Here is a 14208-nt window from a genome sequence, read left to right on the forward strand (position 1 = left end):
GAAAATAATAATTTGGTAAGAATTAAAAAAATATTAAGACTATTTAAAAAAAATCAGTTTGTGTAAAAATTTTGTTTTAACTCACAACAAGTAAATAAAATTTCTACATCAAAAAGAATTTGTGAATGTTTTGTAAGAAAACAACATAAAACCTTAAACAAACGTGCCATAAAACTACCGCATATGACTAGTAAATCCATGAATATTACTGAACTAGGTTCACAAATATAAATTAATTTTAATTAACTATTTGGTTTATTCAACAACAGTATATGAAGGAAAACTCCAAAAAATTAAACTGACTGTTTATATAATTACTTTAGTCTAAAAACTTTTTTAGTAGGAGTTTAAAAATTTTTCAGCTAAAGTTGAGATTAAAAACATAGTATAAATTATCTGAAAATAATGTACAGGAGTTATAAAAAGTATTTTAAAATTTTGTAATACTTTACTTTTGATTTATGTTAAGTTTTAATTTAATATTTTTAAAGTCAATATAAATTATGATAAAATTGTATTATTTGTTTTAATTATATCGAACAACTATAGTTTACAGAGCAAAAAAACTGTATGATTTCAAAAGAATCAAGGATAAAACAAAAAGTCTTCATTAATCATTGGACAAGTATAAAAGTATTTGTTTTGAAATTGTTGCGCAAAATATAACCTAACACATTGTATAATTGGCAAACTATGTATATCTTGTAAGGGTATATAAATATCTCAAGTTGTTTCTTAGATTGAATAAAAATTAACAAAATTAAATATAGTTTTAGTAATATACTAAATAAATGAAAAAAATGACTATTCAAAGAAAAAAGTATGAAGTATTTGATTATTATTCCGCTTAAATGATTCTTTTAAATTATTACTTGATATGAAATAATCGATATTTTTTTATTGTTATTAACTAAGACATAATTCTTTCTCTCAGAATCTTAAGTCAATTTAAAAACAATAGTTCACTTAGTCGTGGTATTAAAACAATAAAACTAAATATTAAAAGTTATATAAAAACTATTTTCATGTAAGAGGACTATAGTCTATCTATAATGTTTATAATATTTTTAATTTTTAACCTAATATATTTTTTAAATAAGAAAGGTTAAAAAAGATAAAAATTAAATTTTCATGTATCTAAAACTATAGATGGCAATGACCTAGGTTGTATTTAGAAACTATGGTAAAATTATTTAATAAAGTACAGTTTAATCTTAAAACAAAATAACTCTAACTTACAATAAATGTGCACATAGAGAAAAAATATTTTTTTTATATTATTTTAGACTCGTTTAAATTGATTAAAACTTGTGTTTCAACCTGATAAAGTAAAAACTAAAACTACTTCATCAAAATTTTAATTTAAAATAACTATAACTTAAACGTTTTGTTATTAAGAATAACTTCATATAAATTCTTAATGTTTTACTTGTTTTTTTATTTGTACTTAATTTATAAATATAACTATTTGTAAAATTTGCATAACTACAAAAAACGATTAACACTAAAATTTTATCAAAATTAAAATAAAAAAAAAAGCAATAACTTTTTAAAGGATAAATTTTTTTTAATACTATTAATGAAAGTTCAGTACCCAATGTCAGTACATCATCACACTTGTTTAACTAGATTTGCTTTTGTAAAACTTTAATATTCTGGCTAACAGAAAAATGTTTTTAAAGCTCATAACTAAAACTAAATCACTCTGGCAAATTTTGTAAATAAAATATAAACAAAACATGCTGAATTATTGAATAAATATAAAAAAAACATACTATCTAATTATTAAATAATAATTAAACATGCTAAATGTTTCCTACTTTTTACAACAGCGTTAGCAGCAGTGTGAATAACAACACGCTTGGTTGAACAGCTGTAATTAGTGAAGTTTTATTCGTGACATTTCTAACTTTAGTAAAATTGTCTAAATATTACTTACTTTTAAACTTTTAGGCCATACAAATTGGACTTTATGTTTTCAACAGAACTTAATTTTGGATTCTAAATTGTAAACTATCTACTAGATAACTTAGTGAGTTAGAATCAAATGAAATAAAAAGGTTTTATTGTTCAGTTTGTATTCATTTAATATTTTATTTCTTTTTTTTTTAATAGTTAATTAGTTTTCAGTTTCATTTTTTTGTTCTATAAGTTTTGTTTCATATAGTTTTTACATTTTTTATACTATTTTTTCTTTTAACCTTAAAAAGCATTAAAAAGCATTATTAACTTTTGAATAAACCTAATGTTTAATTATATTCAAATGTTTTAATATAACTAATTATAAAAACTTATTATAAAATTATAAAATTCTTAAAAATAGTCTACTTTTATACTAATTTTTATCTATTAAAAGTTTTTTATAAAGTTGTATTAAATTTTTTAGATAAATCTTCTTTTTTATAGAGTTAAATGTTCAAACCATATAATAGTTTTTATTTTATGAATGTGGAAGAATATGGTTTAATTTTGTTTTAACTAAAATATAACCAATTTGAAAAATACAAGTTAATTTCTAGCGTTTGGATTTAAGAAGCATGAAATAAAACTAAAACTATATGTTCAACATTCAAAACTTTTTTTTTGAATTTTAAAAGAAATTAAATGTCCTGCACAAGACTTTAAAAGGTATCTGTGTTAGGTTTTATTTGTTCACCAGGTTTTAACATATTTTAAGAGTTATTTGGTTGGTTATTAAAGAATACAAACATAATAAGTAGTTTAAAAACTTTTAAGCGCTTCAATAGAGCTTTTTAGATTTCATCTAAATTAGCAGTTTATAATTTATTTTACATTTAAAAGAATTGCTTAAAATAGATTTTCAAAGTTTGGTATGCAGGTATTGTAGATAAGTTTTTGCTTTGAAAATAAATACTTTGTTGAACAAAATTAATTACTACTTGAATATTAAATTTAACAATAAAACAAAACGGTTAAGTTAAAAAAATTCAATTAAAGTTACTACTATCTTAAGCGTCAATAGAAAAAGAAAAGTAATTGCTTATCTTAGTTTTTCTTTTACTAGATAGGTAAATTTGTTTTTACAAATAAAAAAGAACCTATATAATAATAAAATTTTAGAACCAGGTGTCGGTACAGTCCATACTTGTTGAACTGAATTTGTTTAAGTAAAGTTTTAGATATCTGGCTAATATGAGTTACTTGAAACCTTAAAAAAATCTTTTTTATAGCTCTAAGCTAAAACTAAATTACTCTGGAAAATTTTGTAAAGAAAATTTTAACAAAACATGCTAAATGTTTCCTACTTTTTAAAACAGCATTAGCAGCAGTGTGAATAACAACACACTTGGTTGAACAGCTGTAATTAGTGAAGTTTAATTCGTGACATTTCTAACTTTTATAAAACTGTCTAAGTATTACTTACACTCAAACTTTTAGGATATACATTTTGGACTTCATGTTTTCAACAGAACTTAAATTATGATTCTAAATTGTAAACTATCTACTAGATAACTTAGTGAGTTAGAATAAAATGAAAGAAAAGTTTTATTTTGCAGTTTGTAATTCAATTTAATATTTTATTTCCTATTTTCTTAATAGTTAACTAATTTTCAGTTTCATTTTTTTATACTATAAGTTTTGTTTTGTATAACTTTTAAATTTTTTATGTTATTTTTTTCTTTACTTTAAAAAGCATTTAACTTTTGAATACACCTAATGCTTAATTTTATTCAAATGTTTTAATATAACTAAAGTATATACTAATTTTACATTTCTTAAAAATAGCTAAATTTTTTTACCAAGTTTTATCTTCAAAAAATTTATTATAAAGTTGTTTTAAAATATTTCTGATAAATTTCTTTTTTTTTGAGTTAAATGTTTAAACCAATAACAATTTTTATTTTATGAATGTGGAAGAACCTGGTTTAATTTTGTTTTAACTAAATTATAACCAATATGAAAAATACAAGTTAATTTCTAGCGTTTGGATTTAAGAAGCATGAAATAAAACTAAATATATGTTCAACATTCAAAACTTTTTTTGTGAATTTTAAAAGAAATTAAATGTCCTGCACAAAACTTTAAAAGGTATCTGTTTTAAGTTTTATTTGTTCACCAGGTTTTAACATATTTTGAGAGTTTTTTTTGGTTGGTTAATAAAGAATACAAACATAATAAGTAGTTTAAAAACTTTTAAGCGCTTCAATAGAGCTTTATAGATTTCATCCTAAATTAGCAGTTTATAATTTATTTTACATTTAAAAGAATTGCTTATAATAGGTTTTCAAAATTTGGTATGCAGGTATTGTAGATAAGTTTTTACTTTGAAAATAAATATTTTGTTGAACAAAATTAATTACTATTTGAATATTAAATTTGACATTAAAACAAAAAGTTAAAGTCTAAAAATTTTTATTAAAATTACTACTATCTTAAGCGTAAATAGAAAAAGAAAAGTAAATGTTTATCTTAGTTTTATTTTACTAGAAAAGTAAATTTGTTTGCACAAAAAAAAAAGAACCTAAATATGACTTTTACATTAAAAAATCTCAAGTTTATACTAATTGGAGATTCTTACGTTGGAAAAACTAGTGTGATATACAGGTTTTCACAGGATTATTATGATACTATTGAAAGACCTACAGTTGGTAAGAATCCTTTATTTATTATTTAGATGATGTGTTATATACTTTAAAAATTGTTTATAACTTTTCTAGTTTTATGAATAAGTATAAGGTATATGAAAAGAAGCAAATATTAAACTTTTAAAAGGCAAGGTCAAAAACTATAGGATAAATCAACTGTAAAATAACAACTTTTTAGTTTTATAAAAGATGTAACTATCAAACTTATTAGCAAATAAATTAAGTTAAATAAATTAAATAACAAAACCATAAGAAAAATATTTGTGTGTATCTAATTCTTTGAATGAATATATTTCAACTAGTTATCTAAAAACCTAATCAGAAACAAATTAATTATTTAAAAATTATAATACTTTTTATTTAATTTTCACTGAAATATTTTGTTAAGCTTTAGATGGATTACACTGAGTAATACGTTTCAATAAAACTAAAAATCTACCTTTTACATTTTTTATACTAATACTTTTTTATTTTGTATAATTGCTGTTTAATTTTTGATTAAACTTTTAGTTATTTAAAATACTTTAGTCATCAAATAATTTTTTTAGGCCTTGACTACAGATTTAAAACCCTGGAACTGAATGGAAAAAAAGTATTGCTTAAAATTTGGTTGGTGTAATCTTATAATATAAATTTAATTTAAAGTCTAAATTAAATACCTGTTGTTTATTATCAAGGTATCTAATTACAAGTAAATTATTTTTAAAAAGTATTTAAAAATAGTGTAGTTTTAAAGAAAAGTTCTTCAAAAGATTCATTTTAGGTTTTTTTTTTGCAAACATAGATTTTAAGTATATTATATCAAGAAATATTGTCTTTATTTATGTTCGTTATATTTTAAGAACTTGTTAAAACTGAACATCCCAAACTGAGTGAAAATTTGTTTATAACAGAATTCTTAAAAATTTAGTTTTTTAAAATTAGTAACAGTATCCCTAATAAATAAAAATAAAATGTTAAGTTTCTAATTTATTTTATATTATTATTAAAAATATTTAGCAACTTATTAGAAACCAAATTTTTAAACTAAACAAATGTATGTTACACCTAAAAAAGTAATATTGTCTAGTTGAAAGAATTTTAAAATACTCTACCGAAGAAATGTTTACTTAAATTAACCTTTAAAACGTTGAATTTCTAAATTTGAATATTCTAAAAATAGTTAAATTAAGTTGGTTCAACATCAAATGATAGATTATGGAGTAAAATATATTTTTTTTATATTCACTATAAAGCATAGTTTAGGCTGGAAAAAATGTTGAGTCTTGTACTCTGTGCTTAGGTAAAACCAATTAATTTAAAAACAAACAAATATTTAAAGGGATACAGCAGGCCAGGAAAGATTTAACACAATAACGACGTCATTTTACAGAGGTTCTGACGGTATTATGCTTGTTTATGATGTCACTAAGAAAAAGAGCTTCGATAACTTATCAAAATGGCTGAAAAAAATAAAACAAGTAAACATTTTAGTTTAAAATCTTTCTTAATATTCTAAAAATTAACTGTATATTACAGATAATTATTTCTGTTTTTAAGTCAGTAATATTGGTAAATAGTGTAAAGTTTTTAGACTGATTTTTGTGCTAGAAATATTTATAATAGTTCAAAATTAATTCAAAGACTTTTTATGGATTAAAATAACGAAAACTTAACTTTATAAATAATAAAAACTTATGAGCTTTATTTGGATGTTATTGTTTGGGTTTAAAAAAGAAATTCTTACATAGAATTACTGACTTTAAACTGTATGTTAAAATGTCAATTGTGATAGATAACCTATTTCGTACTTAAAACTATTTAATTTACTTCATCATTGACACTTTTAATCCCTAGGTCTAGACTTTCTTAACTATTTTATAGAATTTTAACAAGTGTATACAGTTTTTTAGGACAACTATTAAATTAACCTTTTTTAAAAACTAAATGAAGAAATTAGTATTTTTTTTAAAACAGCATGCTGATGAAAATGTTGAAAAAATATTGCTTGGTAACAAATGTGATTTGGATGATAAGAGAGAGATATCAAAAGAAAAAGGAGAAGCTGTTAGTTGTTAAGTACAATTTTTAATCTTAATTATAGCCAAATAATTTTTAGTCTTAGGTTTTGGTTAATTTCCAATAACTATCAACATTTTTACAATTACTTAAAACTAATACGAAATTGCTTTAAAAAAGTAAATATATTTTTAATATTCTATAAGCATTTTCCGCTGATTTATGAAGAATTTAGAATTCTGATAATTTTTTTGTTGATTTTTAATATATTTTTCAGAACACAAAATTTAAACTAAATAAATTAGAAGAAAATTTTTTTGCTAAAATTCGTATTTACATATTAAGTTTAAACTTAAGTTTTTCTTAACTTAGTTTTTGTTATGTCTTAGGTTTTGAAACATGTATTATTAGTTATACCAAAGTTATTGTTAATCTTATTTAACTAACTCAAAGTTGAAATTGAAATACAAAAAACATATTTTTTTTTACATTTTATAAATACAATTTTTGTTGAACGACAAAAAAACGCTCAAGTTAGTTAATCTTAGGACCTGGTGCAGGAAAAAAAAACTTTCGGTTATCTAGTTTTACATCACTTGGACACCTTTTAACGTCTTGTCCAGGAAAAATACATTCTGCTTTTTTATTGGATGTATATGAAGTCATTTTTTTAATCATCACATTAGTTTTACTTTCCAGCTCGCTAAAGAACACGGAATGAAGTTTTTTGAAACTTCAGCTAAATGTGACGTCAATATACAAGAAGCTTTTCTCACTCTCGCTACTGACATTTTGAACAAGGTACGTGTAGATCATTGTTGTTTTGTAAACAGAACTATGACCATGCAGTTAACTTAAACTTATTTAATTTCTAAAATGTATACGATTTTTGTTTCACTCTTAATTGCATGATAATCTAAAACAGCCTAAACAACAATTTTTTTTTTTTTAATTTACAGAAGCCATCCGATCAAGATAGTACAAAGCAAGGTATCATAATTACTTCTAAAACCAATAAAAAGAACAAATATTGCTGTTAAACTGCTACTGTTGAAGTTGAAATATGGATTTATTGTTTTTTAATTTTTGCTGAATAAAACTTATTATAATAATAAAAAATATGTATTCATGCCTAAATTGCTTTCTTTTACTTTCTTTTACGTTAATTTACTTGTATGTACTTTAATATAATATAGAATTTGTATAAAATTAGTATCTTTATAGTTGACTAAACTTTTAAATTGTTTATTTTTAGTATTTATTAGTTTGAACTGTGCTACAACAAAAAAAAATATATAAAACATTTTTATAGGAGTAAAAATATAATTTTTACTAAGTATAAACCATTTAAAAAATTTCAGATACTTAATAAGCCATTTCTTTTAAATTCAAGTACATTTCAATTAAATAATCGCTTAGAGAAAAACGATAAACTAAAACGGGACGTAGTTTTAAACTTTGTATGAGTTATTCATATTTATATAATATATTATATATAATTCATATATTATAGTTATTCAAACAAAATTTGTTCATAAATTGCTCATGTTGCTGATATAGTAGCCTCTTTTTCAGATTAAAAAAAACATAAGTAACCAAAATGTAACCTGAGTGAATAAAAATTATCCTTAAGCAGCCTGAGTTTAACTAATATCTACAAAATTAATCTTATGCAAACAATTTCAAGTTAGTGTACATTGCGAACAGTACAAATGCGTGTGATACCTTTTGTTTAACATAAGAAAATATTTAATAAGTTTAATTTAGTTTTTCGGCCTATTTTCTAAAGTTACTAATAGTTTTCGTTTTAGTTTCAAGTAAAAAAGGTTTGGGTTTTATATCTAAAGATTTAATAAAAATAAAATAATGTTATAAAGATTCAAAAACCTAATACTAATTGTTGAAAGCTAAGTTTTTTGTTAAAGTTGTTATAAATTCACTGGCCTCAAAGTTTTCATTAAAAACGATTTAGCTAGTATAGATATTATACAACTGGTTAAATAATGTTTTAGAATCATTATTTGAACTTAAAAAAATTAATTATTTTCATTATGCCCATGTTTTAAAAATTTTAAAATTATAAAGCGGATTAAATCTGTTAATTTCAATTAGTAGTTAGTGTTTAACCATTAAATTTTTTTTTTGTTTCATATTTCTATTTTCTTGTCTTATCTCTATTATTTTGAATTTATCTTTATAATGTTTACTTTGTGCTTTTGCTTATAAAGTAAGGATATTTTGATTCAAAAGTTGCTAACAACAGCACTCTTAATGTTATTTTATACATTCAAATTTTTGAAAATTATATTTAAACATCGTTACGTAAAAACAGTTTAATGAGAATTTATATCAGTTATTTAATAAAGATATTTTATTAAAAACTAGCTCGGACTATTTTACTATATTTTGATTATTTTGATATTCAAATTAAAGTTAACTATATTTGGATTTTGATTTAATTTTTAAGTTCTGTTTTGTCGTTATATCTCGTTATTAACCACTATTAAAAAATTCAAAAATTATAATTATTTGAAGATATTTTTTTTATCAAACATTTTTGATATTTATTTCTAAATAACAAACATTATTCGTGAATGTTATAAACTTCGTGAATTAGACTACAAGCATTTTTCAATTATAAATACAAAAGATATTGGTCAGTTTAAGTGAAAAAATATATTATCATAAATACAGTTAATAAAAATATCAAACAAATGAAAAAAAACTAATTAATGCAGATGACTACTTACAAGGTTAAAAAATATGGTGTGATATCCGAAATTGCACTAAGCTTAAATTTTGTACCTTTCTTTCAACATGAAACGTTTTGCACTTTATTAACTGCAAATATTTGAACCAGATGTGGGGCTTGTTGGTCTAGGGGTATGATTCGCGCTTCGGGTACGCGATGTCCCGGGCTCAATTCCCGGACAGGCCCACTCTTTTTAAGCTTTTTACTTGTGACTTTTATTATAACTAATAATTTAATGAACTATTTTTGTATCAAAAATAACGTGATTACAAAACTTTTATGTTATATTAAAGAACTAAACATGTATTACTTACTAGTACTAAGTAGTTACTAGTGATTTAATGTAGTGTTTGCTTGGAAAAAAAAAATAACAAGTAATACTATTAGCAAACAACAAAAAAAAACTGTACCTTCCGTGATGAAATCAATTGGTTTTATACGGTAGTATAAACCTTAAAACAGGTACAATAAAGTTTATGAAGGTAAGTTTGAGTATTAATTAATACACATCATATTCATATATATTGTATAAAATATTTGTAAAGAAGAAATTGTAAATTAACCCACCCTAGTTTATTTACTTTAAAAGTTATTAGTTTTATGACGTTATAATTTTTGCACTCTTCTTTTTAAATTAAATCTTTAGTGTTTTCAGTTAGTTAAAGTACTAATAAGTTGACTTCACTCTATAAACATTTGAAACAGTTATATTTTTATTATCTATATGTTTTATATAAAATGTATACTGTCAACTAAAACTTTAATAGAAAGTATTTCTTTTTATAAAATTACTTAACAAAAAGAAATCTATGTATTAAATGAAAAACTATAATCAAACATTCAATTAAAAATTTAATTTCACCATAGGGTTATTTATTAATTAAAAGTACATACTAAAAAAACAACTGAGTTCAGTGCGTTTTAATACTAAATAAATAAATCTAAGATTTATTTTTAAGTCTATAAAGTTAAACAGTTCATAAAGTTTGCATAAGTTTGTACCACAATATTAAAGTTTTATAAAAATGTATTAATTTGTGGCGTATTACACAACAACTTTTAAACAAATTTTTTTTTTGCTTTAGAGTTGTTTTATCTTCAACCAAATATTTTTAAGAAGACTGCTTAATTATAAAGTTTAGTATTTTTTAGGTTTAATCATTTATTTTTAATTTGCATTAAATTCAGTTGTTTTTCAGTATGTACTTTTTATTTAAAAATATAGCTTTCTTTCTAAAACAACTTTCAATATTTTAGGAAGTAATAATGATTAACTATGTTAAATTTATAAAATTTAAACTGTTAGTCAATTTATACAAAAGTTTTTTGTTATGTTTTGCACTAAAAATTTCACACTAACTATTATACATCGAATTTCTATAATCACTAATTAAAACTGTAAACTTTTACACTTTTTAACTACCAACAACATCAAACTCCCATTAAAAATCTAATATTTCAATGATAATTATACTTTGTTTTATTTATACATGTAAGAAATTCATTTTATTCAAAACACTAAAAATATTCATTCACGTCGAAGTTTTAACCGAAAAATATTTAAAAATATACAATAATCAATTAGATACTTCAAAAAACATGAAGTTAAAATTTTAGAATGATTACTTAAAACGTGTTTGAAAATGTGGGACAGAAGTTATAATTAAATAATTACTGTTAGTATTTACATTATTATAGTTGTAAAAAGTTTTTACTTTACAATCAGTAGTGTATTCTTGCTTTTTATAGCTCGTTAAACTAGCTAATTAAACTAAAATTTTAAAACAAAACCTTTAAATAAAAATTAATTTAAAACTTGTAGCAGATGATCTTGTTTAGTGTATGCATAGATTAGCAAAACTTCTTTGATCCAAATTTAATAAAAAAGTAAGTTTCAATATGAATTTACAAACTGTTTAACTATTGATAAAAAAGATAACTTAAACTTTAAAACTTAGTTTTGATAATTTTGCAGGTAACAACAACAATTGTTTTTCTTGAAAGAGAAATACACAAAAATTAACATATGTAAAACAGTTTTTATTTTAGTTTGGCACAATATAAAAATTAACATTATTATAAGAACTTTTGTTTAATTTTTATGGATGCAGTAAAAGGTTTTTTTTTCTGGAACTTTTGTCACAAAATTAATCTAAGGTTAAAGGTTTTTTCCATTGTTTAGACCAAGATTTAATTTCTGCACAGTATTTTTGATACCATTTGTAGTATTTTAAACGTGATTTAAATTATTCCTGCAGTTATATAATTTAAATTTATTGTTTGCTCTTTTGTTTAAGGAAATATTAAATTTTATATCTTGTTTTATAGTTTTTGCTGGTCGTTACAATATAATTTTTTAACAGTTTTTAATACAGTAAATATATTTGGTATAATAATTTTTTATTACTTTCTAAAGTACGCTGTTATTCTCGGAATGTTTATAGGAGCAGCTGTAGTTGCTTACTTTGCTTTCACCAAGTGCAAAAATAAAATGCGCTCATCCGAAACAAACATCGAAATCGAAGAAAGCGGTTCTAAAGAAATGAATTCAAACAAAAAATATTTGATCCCGTCTGAATATCACGTACTTGATGAAACTTCATCAGCCGGAAATAAATCCAAAAACATAGAAAGACAGCAGGTTTTGGGCAGAAGTGATGAAACAGTTTCAAGCGATGGGCTTTACGAAATTCCTTTAAACTGCACAAATGTCAGTTGCTGTGAAAAACAAACACCGAAAATAAGTTGTGACGTCATAGAAAGCAATCCGAATGTGGATCAGTCGCAAAATGTTTGTGATGGCGAGAATCATGTGTACGATGAGATTCCGTTTAAAAATTGACAACTTTTTAATAGTGACTCTCTTTTTTCTAATAATTCTTTTTATTAAACTTTTTTATGCTACTTATGTACAGTTTTAACTGTATTGAACTTAAGTATAGTCTTATGGCTATTCAAAACTGTTTAAAGAATGTTGTTGATTATTAAAAGTTGTTAATTACAAAAACCAGTTTACTTAAAAAGTTTTTGTTTCCTACATTGCTTTTATTTGAAAAGAGTTTTTTTTGTTCTATTTTAGAATTAAAAAGTATAACATTAAATTAGATTTCCAAATAAACGTACAATTTTAAAATGTTTTACCAATATTCACTTGAACAAGAAAAACAATTTAGTCATATCATAGAAGGTTAAAAGGTATGTTAAAACAAATGTTATGAAGAATATGTATGAATATGTAGTGTGTTTAGCTAGTAGGGATAGTACATGATATCTAAAAAACTAGCTGAATACGCTATATAAATTTGAGTTTTATATTAATGCATAATTTGTTTTTAATGTGCGATGTAAACTCTTTTGCTTTCATTTAAGCTTAGGGACTGTAATTTTAGCTGTTTACTCATTGCTGATGCTTTATATAAGCATTATACGCTACACAAAATATTAAAATAAAGGTGCCTAATAAATAAAATATTCAGATCAAAACATTATATTACATTGTTGCTAACTAGAAATTAAACTTTAAGGCTTACTTTGGTAAAATCACGATTTTTGAAAAAATAAACAGTTAGTTATCTAGTTGTTTATACTTTAGAAAAACAAATAAAAAAATTTATGGAATGTTCAATATGTAATGTATTACTGTGGTGAGTAAATAAGTTCAATTTTAACTTGTGTGTTTATATTAATTTATAAGTTCTATTACTTTCTATGAACTGATAAATGATATTCACACATAACTGCTCGTTTTATACTAAACATTTTTCAAAAAAATAAAATATTTAGGAGACTTCTGCTACTTGTTATTGCATTTGTATAACTTGAATTTTAGAAAGTAAAAGGAACAAATAATATCACTGTTATTAAAAAAAAAATTAAAATGGGATGAAGGTAGTCTTCCTATTTTGATTTTAAAGACCGGACAGGATTGAATTTTAGAAAAACGAAAATAAAAATTGGTTAGAACCATCAACAAAAATCAGTCTCAGTATTATACAAGCTTTTTGAAGAGATTTTAAATAAAACTTAAAAAAACCTTTTTATTATTTAGTTTATTACCTTTTCCATATGTTTCTGTGGGCATTCCACCTTTTAGTAAAGCTGTTCATAGTCTGTCTAATGTATAAATTTTTGCATATGTTGCATGTAGCTGCATATATTCCATAGTTCTTGCAATTTAAATGTTGTTAAATTTTCATATTGTGTATTGTTTTATTATTACTTATCATACTTTTATTATAGTTTCCAAAATTTCCACATAAAACACACTTTACACATTCAGCTGTTTTGTTTTTTTCTTTTTTTGTAAAACTATTTTTGTTTGTTAATATATTTCTCAGTGTTTTTCAGAAGGTAGTCTTCCTATTTTGATGTTAATAATTCTGTACTATTACATTGTTTATTATTGCTAAAGTTTATGAATTAAATAAAGCTGGTTGCCCAAGTCACTTTTTCACTTTGTTCTGCTTTTTTAATGTTAATTGTTTTAAGATCTTTATTACATACTTCATCTAATTCATTAAAGGTATTATTAACTAATTTTTTACTAAAATTTGATCTACTGCATTTGATTTTTAAGTTAATTAGTGCCTTTTCATAATCTTCTGTTTTTTCATTTAATTTTTTAAGTCTATTAGCTTCTGATAAAATTATTCCTCTAAAAACATGTGTTGGATGATACGAATTGCCATTTAAAAATTTTGCTGATTTGCTGTGGCTTTAGAGTGGTTTACTGTTTTAAATCCGTTTATTTCAGAGCTATCTATGGTATATAAAATATCTAAAAATTCCAGTTGTTTTCCTTCTACTGTAGTTGAGACTTTTTTAATTGTAGATTTAAATCATGAGATTGAA

At 22.6% G+C, this 14208-nt stretch overlaps 1 protein-coding gene across 1 annotated transcript; it reads left to right on the plus strand.

Moving 5' to 3' along the window:
• Positions 1-4489: 4489 nt before the first annotated feature.
• On the plus strand, positions 4490-12199 carry LOC145828876 (ras-related protein Rab-10-like). The gene is made up of 6 exons (XM_082936622.1): positions 4490-4610; positions 5156-5216; positions 5929-6067; positions 6564-6653; positions 7305-7412; positions 11774-12199. Exons 1-6 carry the CDS (start codon positions 4490-4492, stop codon positions 12197-12199), a joined length of 945 nt encoding a protein of 314 aa, XP_082792748.1.
• Positions 12200-14208: the final 2009 nt, after the last annotated feature.

Source organism: Thalia democratica, chromosome 2 (genome assembly GCF_965202585.1).
Source record: "Thalia democratica chromosome 2, ktThaDemo2.hap1.1, whole genome shotgun sequence".
Lineage (NCBI taxonomy): Eukaryota > Metazoa > Chordata > Thaliacea > Salpida > Salpidae > Thalia > Thalia democratica.

What these genes read in the sequence shown, in the direction of transcription:
- LOC145828876 (XM_082936622.1), top strand. Translation starts at nt 4,490, where the DNA reads ATGACTTTTACATTAAAAAATCTCAAGTTTATACTAATTGGAGATTCT. An exon ending in TATTGAAAGACCTACAGTTG is followed by an intron (nt 4,611 to 5,155) that starts GTAAGAATCCTT and finishes TAATTTTTTTAG; the next exon opens with GCCTTGACTACAGATTTAAA. An exon ending in AAAGTATTGCTTAAAATTTG is followed by an intron (nt 5,217 to 5,928) that starts GTTGGTGTAATC and finishes AAATATTTAAAG; the next exon opens with GGATACAGCAGGCCAGGAAA.